Source organism: Petaurus breviceps, unplaced genomic scaffold, assembly GCF_028583685.1.
Source record: "Petaurus breviceps papuanus isolate PSGF00001 unplaced genomic scaffold, PetGlider_PUasm1.0 685, whole genome shotgun sequence".
NCBI classification, from domain to species: domain Eukaryota; kingdom Metazoa; phylum Chordata; class Mammalia; order Diprotodontia; family Petauridae; genus Petaurus; species Petaurus breviceps.
In genome coordinates, this window is record NW_027186455.1 from 3,788,278 (window position 1) to 3,805,926 (window position 17,649).

General features: G+C 40.8%; 1 protein-coding gene across 1 annotated transcript in view; it reads left to right on the forward strand.

The window, feature by feature from the left end:
• Nucleotides 1-17,649, forward strand: part of KDM3B (lysine demethylase 3B) — a 55,161-nt gene that overhangs the window by 33,304 nt on the left and 4,208 nt on the right. Inside the window, exons 8-20 of the mRNA XM_069104305.1 lie at nucleotides 2,469-3,699; nucleotides 4,969-5,170; nucleotides 7,058-7,272; nucleotides 8,080-8,232; nucleotides 8,879-8,986; nucleotides 10,498-10,625; nucleotides 11,726-12,002; nucleotides 12,544-12,800; nucleotides 13,802-14,068; nucleotides 15,044-15,215; nucleotides 15,643-15,733; nucleotides 16,011-16,141; nucleotides 17,101-17,220. Of these exons, the coding sequence (XP_068960406.1) occupies nucleotides 2,469-3,699; nucleotides 4,969-5,170; nucleotides 7,058-7,272; nucleotides 8,080-8,232; nucleotides 8,879-8,986; nucleotides 10,498-10,625; nucleotides 11,726-12,002; nucleotides 12,544-12,800; nucleotides 13,802-14,068; nucleotides 15,044-15,215; nucleotides 15,643-15,733; nucleotides 16,011-16,141; nucleotides 17,101-17,220 (3,352 nt within the window). The remainder of the gene's footprint in view (nucleotides 1-2,468; nucleotides 3,700-4,968; nucleotides 5,171-7,057; nucleotides 7,273-8,079; nucleotides 8,233-8,878; nucleotides 8,987-10,497; nucleotides 10,626-11,725; nucleotides 12,003-12,543; nucleotides 12,801-13,801; nucleotides 14,069-15,043; nucleotides 15,216-15,642; nucleotides 15,734-16,010; nucleotides 16,142-17,100; nucleotides 17,221-17,649) is intronic.

The window sequence follows — 17,649 nt, forward strand, 5'->3', positions numbered from 1 at the left end:
CTATAAACAGATATCTGACGAGTCCTCTGATTTATACCATAAATGGTCCTCAAAAAAATCCTGTTGGCCTTGTCCTGGATTGTTCCCTGTTCTGAGACATTAAACAGGAGAAACTCTGATTGACCTCAAAAGAATAACACTAATATTAATCACTAATTAATCAATCAACAAATGATAATTAAGTCTTAAAAGAAAAGAGAGGGGTGGCATGGAATGGAAAGTCTTGGATTTGGGATCAGAAGAACTTGAGTAGAGTACTGGATCCTTTGTGATCAAGGGCAAGTCACTTAATATCTCTAGGCCTCAGTTTCCTCATCTGTAAAATGAGGGGGTTGGAATAGAGGACCTCTGTGGCCCCTTCCAATTTTAAATCATATCATATGATCAACTGTCAAATTGGTCAGAAGAGATAGTATTTGTAAAAAGCACTTAGCTCAGTGCCTGGCACTATACAAATGTTTATTCCTTTCCTTGTCAGGAATGATACAGAGGAGATTTCTCTTCAGGTATGAGTTAGAATAAATGGACTTTTAGAGTCCTTTCAGCTCTGAGACTCTGTTTTCCAGTATTTTAAAAAAGAATCCTTTCTCTGTCATCTGATTTCCTAATTTGTCCTTTTGTTTGTTTTTAGCTATTTTCACCTGTAAGACAGAGTTTCAAATACATATTGTGATTTGTATTTTCTTATCTCTTACATATCGTGATTAAAATCTTTCATACCACAGGGTTGTTTTTTTCATATATACCAACTATACCAGTGGTCAGGCTTTTTTTTTAATTAAATGTATGTTAGTCATACATCTATAAACAATTTTTTCCCCAAAATAAATAAGAAACAGCTCAAGCAGTTTCTAATGTAATTTAGAGTGTTTCTGGACTTAAGGTCCAAATATGTACCATAGGGGTGGGCTTAGAATTAAAGGGCATTTACTGAATTCTAAAAAGACTATCTCTGAGAGTTTCCAGTTAATAAAATATAATACTTTTCCATAGCATAGCGTTTTTTTTTAATATAAAGAACTAAGCTCACCTCCCAACAGGACAGTTTAGCAGTTTGCAGTAAACTTTCTCCTCTTAAAATAATTGCATTGGGTTAATATTGCATGGACTACTAGATATGCTTCAGACTAATATCTGATAATCATATGGGAGTAGTAAGGAAGAAGCTTCTTTCCAAAGGTACTCTGTAGCAGAATTACTCACTTTTGAATGCTGTACAGGGAATCACAAAAGTCTTATTAGTTCAGTCTTAAGCTTTACGTATTTCACTATGTGGTGGCCAGCTGGATCAGCTGTGGAAAGAAGGCTACAGAATGAATTGTTCTTCTGGTTTAACTGCATTAAATAAACCATTCATATGCTTTTTTTAAATAAAATTTTATTTTGTTGTCTATATTTCCCAGTTGCCATATCTCCCTCCCCAAAGAGCCATGACTCTAAAATAAAAAACGGGGAAAAGTAGCTTGGAAAAACTGATCAGCACATCAGAAATCTGATGTTATATGTAGTGTTCTATACCCATAGACCCTAACCCTCTGCAGAGAAGCTGAGAGGGGTGAGGCAGAGAGAAGATACCCTCTCACATTTCTTATACTTCATCTTTAGGGACCAGCTTAAGTCATTGTAATTTCATGCCTTTGATTTTAGATTGTCTTGTTCTTTCCATCTGGTGTGTATATTGTTTTCCTATTCCTGCTTACTTTGCTTTGTATTAGTTCATCTCAGTCCTCCTAGGCTTCTCTGTATTCATCATTGTCAGTAAATAACCAAGTACTGTGCCAAGCACTGTGGACATAAAATAGAAGCAGAAACAGTCTCTACCCTCAAGGAGCTTACATTTTGATGGGGGAGAAAAGATGTGTATAAATGGGTACACACATGATACATGATACATTTTTTAAAGCACAGCCGCATTCCATTGTATTTATGTACCGCAGCTTGTGTAACCATTGCCTGGTTGTTGGGCCTCTACTTTGTTTCCAGTTTTTTGTGGTAAGAAGTGTTGCTATAAATATTTTGGTGTATATGGCTTCTTTCTGTCATTGAACTTCTTCAAGTGTATGCCTAGTAGTGGAACCTCTGGACAAAATGTTATATTTTAGTCACTTTCTTTGAATATTTCCAAATTGCTTTCCAGAATTGTTGGACCACTTCATAGCTGTACCAACAAAGCATTAGTATGCCTGTTTTTCTATATCTCCTCTAGCATTGATTATTCCCATCTTGTCTAATCTTTGGCAATTGGCTAACATGCATATATGTTTAATTGGTGTCTCATGTGACCAAGATACTGTGGCTGCACCTCTGTGGAGTTGTGGTGTGGAGAGTAATAGAGTATTTGAGTTATGGGATTCGCTGATATGAATGGTACTATCACCCAGGCCTGAGAAAGAAACTGTAAGATTTGGGTGAGTTATAATAAACAACTCTTTAAAAAGTCACTAAATAATGGTTCCCTCCTGTTTCAGAATTCCAGAAACTCCCTCTTGGCTTCTTCTGGATTTGGAGCATCTCTCTCAAGTTCATCCCAGTCTTTGGCTTTTGGAAGTGTTAGAGCCCAGTCCAATGGGGTCTTGGCTACAGAGAGCAAGCCTTTGGGGTTTTCTTTTGCCTCCAGCTCTGCTGCAGAAACCCAGAAAGATTCTGATCTCTCAAAGAACTTGTTTTTTCAGTGCATGTCACAGACTTTGCCCTCAAGTAACTACTTCACAGCTATTTCAGAGAGTCTGTCAGATGAGTCCTCTGGTCGGGACTCATTCAAACAGAGCTTAGAGAGCCTGAGCTCTGGGCTTTGTAAAGGCAAACCCACTCTGGCAGCAGATACGAAGACTGGCAGTGCCCTGGACCGGAAGATGCCTGCAGAGTCCATGCCTACCCTCACTCCAGCCTTCCCAAGGAGCCTCTTGAATACCCGAGCCCCAGAGAATCATGAAAATCTATTTTTGCAGCCCCCTAAATTGTCCCGTGAAGAGCCATCCAATCCTTTCCTGGCATTTGCAGAGAAAGCTGATCTCAGTCCTTTCAGCAGTTTTACATCTCAGACAGCAGGTGGCTCCACTTCTGCTACCACTGGAGCACTCAAGGCAGCTTCTGGCTGGCCAGAGTCTCATGCCTCTGCAGATTCAGCATCCTTAGCAAAGAAGTCTCTCTTCATCACAACTGATTCTTCCAAGCTAGCCTCCAGTGCACCCGGCTCAGCTGTGCCTCCTAGTGTCCCAAGCCTCTCTGCCATGGGAAATGGCCGCTCTAATTCACCCACCAGCAGTCTTTCACAACCTATTGAGATGCCCACCCTCTCCTCTAGCCCAACGGAGGAAAAGCCATCAGTTGGGCCTGGGCAACAGGACAATCCCCTTCTGAAAACCTTTACTAATGTCTTTGGCAGGCACCCAACTGGCTTTCTCTCCTCGACAGAGTTTTTACAGGAGAACAAAGCTCCTTTTGAAGCTGTAAAAAGGTTCTCACTGGATGAGCGGAGCATGACATCTAAACAGGACTCAGATTCCAGCACCAATAGTGACCTGTCAGACCTGAGTGACTCTGAGGAGCAGCTGCAAGCCAAGGCTGGGTTGAAGGGAATCCCAGAGCACCTAATGGGAAAGCTGGGCCCCAATGGAGAGCGAAACGCTGAACTATTACTGGGAAAAGGAAGAGGGAAGCAGGCCCCTAAAGGCCGACCAAGAACAGCCCCTCTGAAAGGTGATGGTGCTGAGCCAAGCTGAGCTACCAGGGTATACACAGGATTGATTTTCTGTGCCCTGGCACATTCCTTTGGTTATAAGGATCCTTAATTTGGAGCTTTATGCCGTGGTAGCACAGAGAATATGACAGGGATGGTCTGTAATCTAGGTCATTCCTTTGTCTCTGGGCAAGATTTCATCTAAGTCATAACAGTTAAATGATTTGTCTCTCCTGTTCTTAACATCCAAAGTAAATCCTAGTCTTTCTTGGCAGTAGTCCCTGTAAATGCTGTTCCATTGATTTTTTTTTTTTAAATCTGGAAGTGTTTCTTTATTTTCCATCACTCTTGCTTCAGTTTGAGCCCATCTTCCCTTGTTTTAGCAAATGTGGAGACTAGTCCATTACCATTCTCCACGTGAAAGGGATGTTGGCTCTACATACACTTTTTTGTGTTATGCTGGGGCCTTTAATTACAGTGGTTTGGAGCTAATCACAATAGTATGCACAAGGTTATCGGCTCAGTGTCCAAGTACTTTCACATCATTCTGATTTGGGTGAAAAGCAAGGTCAAATAGTAGGTAGAGAGCCAGCTTTCAAGTCAGTCCTTTGTAAATAGATATGAAGAGAATTAAACTACCCCTCATCTTTGCTTCCTTGGTCAAAATATTAGGTTCTTTGGCTTGGAAAGAAAACATTCTTGAGATATGTAGTTCTGATCAAGAATGGTATAAAGATGTTTTTTTTTTAATGATACAAAGTGAAGTTATGGTTCACCTGGGAAGAATACGTGTTATTAATGGGGAAGGGGATATGCTTTTGAAGCTCATGGGGTTTAAAACATTGATAGCATGGATTGATTGGGGTCAGTTAGGACAACCAGTCTGTTGTGGAGTCCCTGGTCACTTGCATTCATTCCACATCTTTGGGGTGGAACAGCCAATATGGTATTGTACTAGCCAGGATAACTCCTTTCCCAAGCTCTCTGCTGTCCTTATTTTCTAGCTGTTGTGTCCTTTCCCTCTCCTCTGCCTCTGAGTGAGCAAATTGGAGAGGAAATAGACAGGTAAGTTATACTTTTTTAGTTAGACTAAGTAAGTAGCAAAAAGTCAGCAGTAAGCCAGGTGATGGACTCTGGAGCCAGTAGCTGTCTTGACAAAGAGAAAATTGAGTAATGTCCTTTGAGGATAGTTGCCAGTCAAATCCTAGCTTTTGTGTCAGGCTATTTTGACCAACGTTTGTTGTTTTTTTTTGTTTGTTTATTTTCCCTCTCTCTCTTTCCCACCACAGTTGGCCAGTCTGTGCTGAAAGACATGAGCAAGGTGAGAAAGCTCAAACAGTCAGGAGAGCCTTTCCTTCAAGATGGATCCTGCATTAATGTAGCCCCTCACCTGCATAAGTGTCGCGAGTGCCGCCTGGAGCGATACCGAAAGTTTAAGGAGCAAGAACAAGATGATTCCACTGTGGCCTGCCGATTCTTTCACTTTCGGAGGTGCTGAGAGTCAGCTGTTTTGTCTGCATGCCTCCCCCCCCACGTCCCGTGTGTGTGTGTGTGTGTGTGTGTGTGTGTGTGTGTGTGTGTGTGTGTGTGTGTGTGTTTGTCTCTGTCTCTCTCCCTCTCTCTCTCTCTGTCTCTCTCTCTCTCTCTCTCTGTCTCTCTCTCTCTCTCTCCCCCTCCTCTCCCCCTCTCTTCCTCCTCTCACCCCTTCCCCCTACCCCAACAAGACTCTACCTATCATTCTCAGGTCCTGAGATTTGTAAACATAACCTGTCCTGCTTCTACCACTCATGTACTTTAAAGTTTACAGAGTACTCTTTCATTTGATCTTGTAAATGGTGCTATAAGAGAGATTGCAAGCAGTACTATTTTATAGATAAGGAAATTAAGGCTTAAAAAGAGAGTATTTGGCCAAGCACATACCTTGAGTATGTGCCAGTAAGAACCAAAATCTGATGCCGAGATTGTTCCCCATTCTTTCCATCACATCATATTGCCCAAAGAAGAAATTAGCTGCCCCTGGTATTTAGTATAGCAACTGAATCTTGGGTCTCGGTTTAAAATCTCTAAAATATTATTTAAATCTGTAAAATGGAAGTTCCAGTAAAATGGATCAACCAAGATTCTGTGATAGAATGATGGATGGAGGATGGAAGAATCCTCATCTCGACTTGGGTGTGTCCCTTCAGAGCTGTGCCTTTTTTGGGTTGTGGGCCCCTTTGACAGTCTGGAGCTTGTGGCCTCTTCTACAGAAATGATGGGGAGTTTTTATTCATAATTGGAAGAAATGCTAAATTTCAGTTAGAGGTTAGTAAAAAAATGAAGGTTTAATTTATTTTTCCCATCCAAGTTTACAGGGGTTCATGGACAACAAGTTAAGACCCCTGCACCCAAAGCAAGCGCTGGACTGTGCTGGTAGAGAGGGGGACTTCACCTAGGACTTTGTTGTGCCAATGAAATCATGGATCCAGCCCCATCCCATTAGGTTTGGGTGCCTTTGGTTCTTTCTCTGTGGTAGTGACAGTTCTAAGAGTTCAAAAAATAGATTCTCTTGAATTCTGGAGTGTTCTAAGTTTTTAACACAGGCTTATTGAAATGGGATAGTGAATATCTTTGGCATTTCAATTCTGCGATGGTACTGCCTCATACAGGCATAACTTAGTTGTTGCATTGTTACAAGTTTACCTTTGGAGGATTAAAGCTCTGAGGTTTGTGAGCTTTAGCCATCAGCCGTCCAGCTCAGTTTAGTTTCCCTATTTGAATTAAGTTAAGGAGAATGAGGCTATCCCATATTCCTGGTCTGCTGCTGTGCCTTCTTCCTTTGTTCAATCTCCAGAGTAACTTGACTTGTGGTTGAGAAAGGAGAGCTGTAGGGTATATTCAGGCACATGTAAATATGCCACTGAAGCACAGAGAATTGGCACTAGGCCTTGGAAAGATCCCATGCCTTTACTGAATAATAGCCATTTTTCTTAGATATGTAACAACCACCACCACTAAGGAAACAGAAGTAGAAAAGCTGCTTATTTCCTCCATTTCCCCATTACACTATTTCTTTCATTATAGAGAAAACGGGAGTTGAAGCACTCAGAGGGAACATTTGTTTTAAATAAAGGAACTTGTGGGAGTTTTTGCAGTCATTTATAAAAAGCTTAAGACCCCTAAAAATCGTTCCCAGCCTTTCTCATTTTCAGAGGTAATGTATGCCAGAGTGGGGAGCATCAGCAACCTGATGGACAGAACCAACGCTTTAGGTCAAATTTTCAAATTCAGTGAGAATTTTTATTCTTGAAGCCTGAACTGATTTCAGACCCTAGAATTGCATGTATGAGCTGATTTTTGTGGCTAACATGCTTTTGACCAGCTTTTGTTCCTTCACAGGCTTATCTTCACTCGGAAAGGCATCCTCCGTGTAGAAGGGTTCTTAAGTCCACAGCAAAGTGACCCAGAAGCCATGAACCTGTGGATTCCCTCTTCCTCCCTTGCAGAAGGAATAGATCTGGAGACCTCAAAATACATATTGGCCAATGTTGGCGACCAGTTTTGCCAGCTTGTTATGTCAGAAAAGGAGGCCATGATGATGGTAGAGCCACACCGTAAGTCTTGCCTTTCTGTAGTTCATACTGCCCAGTTGAAGAAACTCTTGTTTCTTTTACTTAAATGGACTTGTGTTTCATTTTCTTCCCTCTTTTGGACTGAAATAATCACTTTTAGAATATAGGAAATTTTCCCTATACTTACAGCAGTCTTCCTAACTGAGGAATCGAAACTAAATTCAGAAATTTTGTGTTAGGGCCTCTGGAGACTAATAGACCCAGTGCATTCTTTCCCCCCATTTGGATGCTAATGAATCAGTTTTATTCTCCATGTTTCATTTTATTTGAACAAGAAGATGGTGCTCTGTTGTTTTTCCTTATTTAAAGTGCTCTTTGGTACCAAGGCATGTCAATTGATTTATGATCCTTCCAATCTTGAGTGGAAATTGGGAATTCGTTACGTGATCACATACACAAAATGCCACATCTTATTTTCAAAACAAGGTAAAGTTTGCTTCGAAACAACATTATGACCTCTCCTTGTTTCATTGAAGGAAGGCTTCTTGATTTTCCATTCTCAAAAGTTGCAGGGACATTTCTCAAAAGCTGCAATGCCTTTATATCCCTTTATTCCATTATCTTGGCATGATCATGACCATTTGAAATAGATTCTATTGCAGATTTTTTCTTTATAGTCTGTTTAGAAGCATTTTTAAAAACTTATTCTGCCTTTTGTGTCTCCTGGGATACTAATTTTATGGACTGGTAGGGTTTTTACCCTGAAAACACTAGATAGACAAGTTTGAAGAGTTGCTGCTTTTTATTGGGTTAGCAACTACAAATTACATTCCTCTTGATCTTCTCCAGAAAAAGTAGCATGGAAACGAGCAGTACGTGGTGTCAGAGAAATGTGTGATGTATGTGAAACAACCCTCTTCAACATCCATTGGGTTTGTCGCAAATGTGGATTTGGAGTCTGTCTGGACTGCTACCGACTTAGGAAGAGTCGTCCACGCAGTGGTAAGTGATTTTTTTCTCCCTGTCTTGTTCAAAAGAGAACACAGGGAAGTTTTACTGGAATCTGTTCAAGGGGTGAAATGAGTTGATGTTTTAGGGCTAAGGTTTGGGGAGATAATAAGACTATCTTGTGCCTCAATCATTGGCTAAACTCACCAGCTTATTCATCTCACAGGATCATAGAATCAAATCTCAAAGGGATCTTAAGAATCATCCCTGCTAATAACCCTTGCTTTTTATAGATGAGGAAACCATAGCAGAAAGTAAGGGGGAGACATGTCTGAGGTCATAGTGGTCATATGTGGACGACCTGCTTGTTTCCACTCACTCCACAGTCAGCATTCTTTCCAGAATAACTTTTTTTTTACCAATTTTCACCTCTTGGGAAAACCTGTACCAAATCAAGAAAATATGTCCTTCCTGTGCTTTTCCTTGTTGGTTGCTGCAGCACATGCCAAGAATGTCTTCACACTTGCTTCCTTGGCTTCTTCAGTATTGCCTGGTTGCACAGACATTCAGATACATTCTTTTTAGAGAAACTGAAAATCTGAAGAGGGTAACTAATGACTTAGGAAGAGGAATTAGGGATATCATAGGTCCATAGTAGGAAATACACCCAGAAAAGTAATAAAGACTCTTCCCATTTCAGAGACAGAGGAGATTGGTGATGAAGAGGTTTTCTCTTGGTTGAAGTGTGCAAAGGGGCAGTCACATGAACCAGAGAATCTCATGCCCACACAAATCATCCCTGGCACAGGTAAGTCCTAGACTACTTTCTACTTGTTTTCTACTACATTAGTAAAATTTGCAATACAGGTCTTTAAAAATTAGGGTTTATGGGGCGGCTAGGTGACTCAGTGAATAGAAGCCGGCCCTGGAGTCAGGAGCACCAGAGTTCAAATCCAACTTCAGACACTTAACACTTACTAGTCCTGTGACCTTGGGCAAGTCACTTAACCCCAATTGCCCTGCTCTCCCTCCAAAAAGAAAAAAAAAAATTAGGGTTTAAAAAAACAAAGTCATAGAACCTTAATAATGACACTGGCCTTAAGCCTTCTGTACTGATTATTTATTTTTTGTACTTAATAGTATTTTTTCCAATTACACATAAAGATAGTTTTCAACATTCGTTTTTGTAAGATTTTGAGTTCCAAATTTTTCTCCCTCTCTCCCTTCCCTCCCCTCTCCCCAAGAAAGCAAGCAATCTGATATAGGTTATATTATACGTTGTGCTGATTCTTTGAAACTTGAAAATCCATTCTTGTTTGTTTAGGAAAAATGTAACTGAAAACTGTAGCAGCAAGCACCCCAAGCGTCCTCAGGGTTTGCAGCTACTACAGGTTCTTGGATCTGCTTTGTTAAAGGAAAGCAACTCAAAATGGGTTAACAAGCTTACTTTAATCAGTCAGACATATATCGTTTACCTTGTTCAGGAGAAAAGGTCAGCACCCTGAACCTCAAAGTATACAGGCATAATTATCAAGACAGAAACATCAAGTAGACAGATTTCCAAACTCTCCAACCATTACATCCATACCCAGTCAACATCTGGGTTTCCACATTCTGGGTTTTTCAAAGCCGGGGGGCTCAGGAAAACGGCTTCCCAGAATCCAGATCAAATCACAGAACACTTCTCAAAGTGAGCCCCAAAACAAAGCTACACATCAGGGTTTATATAGCCTTCTCCTGGCTCAGAGAATGTAACAACCTTATTGACTCACTGGCCAATCAAGAAGTATCTACTGAAAAACAAGCCTCCCCCACCCCAGGCTTCAGGTGCACATTAGCCTAGGGGCAGGGAAGATCTTTAAAATTTACATTCTTATTACAAAAACTTAATACTTTCATTTTGTTATGTGAAGGGACTAACTAAATAGTATTAATAGATACTTGTGATTGGTTCATGATATAAGTTTAGTTTTGGGTTTCCTCTATCAGATCTGTATGTCTAAGCTTTTATTTTTAAATATGTGCTATAAATAAAAGTAAATCCAAAGAACTATCACCTGCTTTTCCTTTTACTCAAGAATTGTTTGCCATTTAGGTGACATTTCAGCGTTTTCATAAATACTTATAGAGAAAGAATGCTTGTCAAATTTAGGGATAGAATTCTCTCTCTTGCTGTGTTAGTAATTAATTTTCTGAAGTTTTCAGGTTGACATCTGCCCTTTGTCTAAAGATCTCTAACACACGGATTCCCTAAAGTTCCTCTCCCTGGCCTATCTTTCACATGTTTTCCGGGCAAATCATATTTCACTTTCTTTTCAGCTCTTTACAATATTGGAGATATGGTACATGCAGCCCGGGGCAAGTGGGGAATTAAAGCCAACTGCCCTTGCATTAGTCGTCAGAATAAATCTGTATTGAGACCTGCTGTCACTAATGGGATTTCACAGGTAAGCAAGTCAGGAAGCTACTTATGGATTAACTGTAAACTATGTCAGCTGAAGCAGTTGCTTAGAGCTTGGTCAGGCATCAGAGACACCAAGGTCATCCACTGCATCCTGGGCCAGTTGGCTTGACTTTTGTCCTGCCACTGAACTTTGATGACTATGGATGAGAGAGTGAGGCTGATGACTTTGTGCAACTCTACCTCACTTAAATACAGTTTATGAGCAAGTCAGGATATCACCCGTGATGTCACTGGTCCTCTTAAAAAAAAAGGACAAAGAAAAGTTACATGTATTCTAAAGCAACTATGGAACATAGCTGTTTATTGAAGTTAAGCTCCTTATGTCTGAGATAACCTTACTAAATCCTTCTTGTTCCCAGACCTCCCTTTGAGGTTATAAGAGACTCCTCTGGAAAAAGACCCAAAACTTGTTGTAGCTCATCTCCTAGGAACCAATGAGCACTTTAGAAATTTCCCAGTGACTTCCTGGTTTCCTTTCCTTCATTAGTCTGTGCTCAGTTCTGATACAGGTGGAGTATTAAGATACCTTTGACTTAAGAGTCAAGATTGCTCTGAGTCCAAGTCTTTGCATGTTCACAGTGTGGAAAACACTTGTTTAAACTCCATTGGTCTGTTCAGCCACACTGCACAAGCACACACAATCACTGTCTGTGGCATCATTATCTCCAAGCCTAGTGATAAAGACTGATTCATTTGTTTGAAATTGTCATCCTGCAGACTCTATTCCCAGCAATCCTGGTGTAATCAGAGTTTAAAAAAGACCCTAAAGTTGATTAATTTTATCCCAAAATCCTTTCAGGATGAAGAATACAGCCAGTAATGAAAGCATAGGAATTGAAAATGCAGGGGAAAGAGTAGGTAGGTAGAAAGAAAGTAAGACATGAAGGTGTCCACAGAAATGTTTATATTTTTATCAGGGTTGAAGTGTTAGGACAGACAATATGAAAAATGCAATGCATTTTTAAATTAGTCTTAAAACAATTATGGTGCAATAGCTATGTTTTTATGTATCTTTCTGTGTTACTGTGTGCGATTCACCGATTTTTCTTCCCCAAGTACAGTTAATGACTATATATGTTTCAGCTTCCCAGTATAAATCCCAGTGCTTCCTCTTCTGGAAATGAAACTCCCTTCTCCAGTGGAGGAGGTACAGCAGGGGTGACGACTCCAGAGTCTGACCTTATACCCAAACCTGACACTGTGGATAGCAGGGGTGAGGAGGCACTAAAAACAGAGACGTCAAGTAGCAGTAGTGAGACAAAGGCCAGCAGGCCGCTCTGCCCTGAAACAACACCGCCATCCTCTGCTCTGCACTGGCTGGCAGATTTAGCAACACAGAAAGCAAAGGAAGAAACAAAAGGTAGGTAAATCGGATTCAATCAGAAGGTAAGAAGCAAAGGTCATGGCAGTGGTCACTGAATTGGCACATTTACCCCCAAGCATTGGATGAGTGCAGGAATTGAATTGCATGTGCCTGGTCATACAGAACAATGCAGTCTTGTCTGACTTCTCTCCAGGAAGATGTCATGGCACAAGGGACCACATGGAGGAGGGCAGAGACCTAGGGAAAAATGTAAAATGAGAGCTAATAACTAAGAGTTAACCCAGCAGTGAGTGAGAGATTAGGATGAAAAGAGATGGCAAAAACAGGAAGTAAGATGGAAGAGAGGAAAGTGATAAAGCACACTGCGTGTGTTCACTGTTGGTTGTCCCTTAAATGTACAGTATCATCTTTCCCTCCCTGACAAAGGTTGTAAATTGAAAAGCCCTTGTTCTTTTCTACTTTTCCCATTGTTTTCATGGTTGTCACTCTGTGTTACAGCATTTCAGAAATTCACTTTCTCTGTTCCCTTCATTACATTGTCTTTACTTACCTCCTGCTTATGATTCTTTTCTTACAGAAGCTGGATCACTGCGATCAGTCCTCAGTAAAGAATCTCATTCTCCCTTTGGGCTGGATTCATTCAATTCGACAGCAAAGGTTTCTCCATTAACTCCAAAGCTCTTTAATAGCCTACTACTGGGTCCTGCTGCCTCAAACAACAAAACAGAAGGCTCCAGCCTTCGAGACCTCCTGCATTCCGGACCCGGAAAGCTTCCCCAGGCCTCCTTGGACACCAGCATACCTTTCCCTCCAGTCTTCTCAGCGTCTTCAACAGTGTGTATACTCTCCATAGTTTCAGCCATTGAATCTTTTTTTTGTTTTGTTTTCATATTTAACATTTCAATGATCACCACTTCTTGAACAGAAAAGAAGGCAGCATGCTCTAATATCAGGCATCTGGAATCAACTTGGCTACTACATTCAACTTAATTCTGTTGACTTTCATTCGGTTTTTTTTTCATTGCTTTCATTGACATTATATTATTCGGACATATTGTTCTTTTGGATCTGCTTTAATTCTCTCTGCATCAGTTCATACAAGTCCTACCATATTTCTTTGAATCCTTCATATCTTTCATTTCCTACAGTTCAGTTATATCAGATACCACAGTAACCCTTGGATCCCATGAAAGGATCTTTGATGAAAGGTTTAATGGCTTCATTTTTGTGTAGGTCTCCAGCTTGAAAGCCATACTGAAAGGCTCCTTCTGTGCTGTTAAAGCTTTGTGAAAATGCCAGATTCTGTAATCTCTGAAATGCAGTGAGGCATCATCTCGTTGCTTTTGCTGGGGAGGAATAGAGCGGAAATTGGACCATTCCCTTCTTAGGAGTAAAATTATGTAGCACTGGCAAAAAAAAGTAAAGTAGGGGTAGATGTGTCTCATTTGGGTTATCTGATAGTCTTTTGACTGGACAGGGAACTATGTTTCTAAAGGAGAATTAGGCTCAAGATATAAGTGTTTTTGACAACTTTTTTGATGTCTACAACGCACACACAGGTTTATTACCATGACATACTCTTAACTATCAGAATGATTTCTTAGGTCTTTATATATTATAGACTTACTGTGCCCCTGGGTGAAAGGTAGGATGAGTAGAAAAATTACAGTGCTTCTTAATACTCCCCCCATTTGATAAGGGATGTTTCAAGAACCTACATAGAATAAGGCTAGCTAGGTCAGTGACTGTTTTTCTGTATTAGTATGAGTTGTTTGACCATCTCTTTTGCTGATGATTGTGAAACTAAATATAGATGTTGGGCTTCTGTCTCTCAGGGGGTGAAGAACAAGGCCAGTCTTCCCAACTTCCTCGACCACATCATTGCCTCAGTGGTAGAAAATAAAAAAACTTCTGATGCTGCAAAACGGGCCAGTAACCTCACCGACACCCAGAAAGAGGTGAAGGAGATGGTGATGGGACTGAATGTGCTGGACCCACACACCTCCCACTCATGGCTCTGTGATGGGAGGCTCCTGTGTCTCCATGACCCCAGCAACAAAAACAATTGGAAGATCTTTCGAGAGTGTTGGAAGCAAGGCCAGGTCAGTTTGAGCCTTGGACCCACAGAAAACATATGGCCAGCTGGTTGTGGTTTGGGCCTGGCTGCTATTCCAGGGAATATCCAGTCTGTACCATATCTCAGGGAAATACTTAGTGGGGTTGAGAAAAGGTGAGGGAGGGAGAACTAGTGACAGAATAACTGGATTCTTGTAGGTAGTATTACTTTTAGAGAACCTTTGATTAAAAGCTCTCTGACACTCAGAGTTCTGGAAAAGACCATGGAAATTCTTAGGAAATTAGTGATCTGCCTTGAATGTTATCTTTGGGGGGGAAAAAGCAACATTAGGTGTAATGTGTGTGTGTGTGTGTTTTGCAGGGGGACGGGGCGGGGGTGGAATATAACACTTTTCCAGGGAAATATTTCTTGGCTATACCAAGTATGTGTTAAAGCAGTCATTTATTTAGAGATATTTCAGATGCATAAGAAAGGGAAAGGGTGAGGGATTTCTTTTTTTTTTTTTTTAAAGCAATCAGGGTTAAGTAACTTGCTCAAGTATCTAAGTATCTGAGCCCAGGTTTGATCCCCAGGTCATCCCGAAACGGGAGCTGGTGCTCTTACTCGCTGTGCTACCCAGCCGCCCCTAGGGTGAGGGATTTCTGAAGTTAATCCTTTACAAATATGAAATGTTGCTAAAAGTTGATTTTGTCAGTGTTTGGCCTACCACCTTTCTTTTGTAAAGCAGTAGGTATCCAGAGCAACAGAAGTGATTTGATTGGACCTGGAAGGTGGAGGAAAAGGTGATAATAATAGAGTGGAGGCAGTGCCTATAAGCCTTAGCTGATGTTAAAATCAGAGATCGCATAATAGAGATGTCAAGCTAAAGAACTCAGGAGAAAGAAGAGAAGGAGGAGGAGGAAGAAATGTTACTAAGGGATCCTTATTCCTGTTCCTCCTCAGCCCCAGTGGCTCCTAGTGTTTTTCATGACCCTGCTGATCAAGGTATTTCTTTCCACAGCCTGTCCTTGTTTCTGGGGTGCATAAGAAGCTCAAATCTGAACTTTGGAAGCCAGAAGCTTTTAGCCAAGAATTTGGAGATCAAGATGTGGACCTAGTAAATTGTAGAAACTGTGCTATAATTTCTGATGTGAAAGTGCGTGACTTCTGGGATGGTTTCGAAATCATATGCAGTAAGTGGCTTTGAGGTCATATCCACTAAGTGCAAGCTGGGAAGAAAGCCAGCTCTCTGTCTTCCCAATATTGCTCTTCAGCACAGCATGCCCCTGTAGAAACAGCCACAGAGGTCACTGTAGCATGGTGGGGAAATCTTGTCCTTAGACTGGCCACAACAGAAGCCCATCTAATGGAATAGATTCCTAGCCCTGTTTGTGGTCCAGCAAGGTTTGTTGTCACTGGCAAACAATGGAGCCCCTTTTAGCCAGGAGTGTATTGATCTTTGAAGCTGTGGGCAGGGGAAAAGTGGTACATCTAGTCCACTGTAGGGGACAGAACTGAAAATAAAAAAGCTAATCTTCTGTGAGGTTGAGCATCAGGAGATTTTGCATCATTCAGTTCATTGAGCCAGGGCTAGTAAATGACTACTTTTATCTCTCACAGAACGGCTAAGGTCAGAAGATGGGCAGCCAATGGTACTGAAGCTCAAAGACTGGCCTCCAGGGGAGGATTTCCGAGACATGATGCCTACAAGGTTAGCAAACTAAATCGGTCTGTGACAAGAGAAACAGAGTTACAAGGGATGAACTTTTGAACATCACTAGAACACCAGCTACAAGGATATGAATTGTTTCAGCCACAGCAACTTGAAACTGTCTCCTAAGACAAGCAGAGAAAGCTTACCGTCCATTTTGTCTGAGCAATGTCCCCATTCATGAAATCGTAGCTCCTTGAATCCAGGGAAACTTTAACTTAGTGGGCTTTTCTTCTGTAGCACAGTATGTCCTCTCTTCTCTCTTGCCCTTCTTTAGGTTTGAGGATCTGATGGAGAACCTCCCTCTGCCAGAGTATACCAAGCGAGACGGAAGACTGAATTTGGCTTCTAGACTACCCAGCTATTTTGTACGACCTGATTTAGGTCCCAAGATGTACAATGCCTATGGTATGAGGGGATGGACCCAGGGATGCCCCCTCTGATGCCTCTAGTTTTAACAGCTAAAGAATGATTTATGGGTAGTAAGGAACCAGGAACCATTTCTGGCTAGGAGCCAGTATCACAAGTGATCCTTTATTTATGGCAATAATCTGAAATTTTTTTTCAATCTTTTTTTTTTGTTTGTTTTTTGGAGGACAGTTGGGGTTAAGTGACTTGCCCAAGGTCACACGGCTAGTTTTTTGTGTTAAGTGTCTGAGGTCGGATTTGAACTCAGGTCCTCCTGACTCCAGGGTTGGTGCTCTATTCACTGCACCATCTAGCCACCCCCTAATCTGAATATTATTGACAGTTTTATTTTTTATTTTTTTCATACTGATTTAGGTACTTCTATTTGTTCCCCCAGTAGGTGGAAAGTACCCTTTTATCTGTAAAACTGAAATAGTCATACAGTACCTATTTGGTTTTTAAATTGGAAAACACCATATAAATGTGAGTTTTTATTGTTAAAGAAATATGACTCAGTTGTATGAAGAAGTTTGTCTTTGTCAAGATACCGGCATGTCAACGGGAGTCCTAGTGATGGACATCACAGGGGAAGGGAAGGAGTCTTTCATAGATGTCATTGAGCCCAACTTTATTATCTTTTCAGTTTTAAATGGGAAAAGTGAAGTAGTATTTTTTTTTTTATTTTTTGGTATGATTTGTTTTGGTGGAAGCTGGTTGTTGAGGCAAAGATTTGATTTGGAGCATTTACTATGTTAGTGCTATCTGTCCACTGTGTTAACTTGTTTAGGAGTAATTGCTGAAATGAACTGGAAAAGTTTTCAAGGCAGTAATTTCTTTGGAAACAATCTTAAAACAGAACCTCATTACTCATATAAAGCCGTTCTAACCCATGTTCTTGGCCAAGAGTTTGTATTATTTAGAATATTGGCTTTTCAAACTAATTTTTCTTTTACCTTTAGGTTTAATCACTGCAGAAGATAGAAGAGTTGGTACAACAAACTTGCACTTAGATGTGTCTGATGCAGTTAATGTGATGGTGTATGTTGGGATCCCCATTGGGGAGGGAGCTCATGATGAAGGTAACATCCCCAAGATATTCATTGACATATTGTCCTATATCCTATATTGCTTCAAGGTTGTAGCAAGTAGGAGCTGGTTGGTGGCACAGTAGATAGAGCACTAGGCCTGGAGTCAGGAGGTCTTGAGTTCCAGTCAAGCTTCAGATACCTGGGCAAGTCACTAAACCATTCGCTGCCTCAGTTTCCTTACCTGTAAATAGCACTTAATAATAATAGCACATAATTCCCAGGGTTGTTGGAAGGACCAAATGATATAATAATTATAAAGTGCTTTGCATGATGCCTGGTGCATAGTGAACCCTATATATGTTAATTATTGTCATTATTATTGTCATAATTAGCTATTATTATCAAGTTCTTGGTAGGAAATATTTGCTATCCTTTTCCTTAAATCCCTGAGCAGTGTATAGGACCTCTTATGGAATGCAC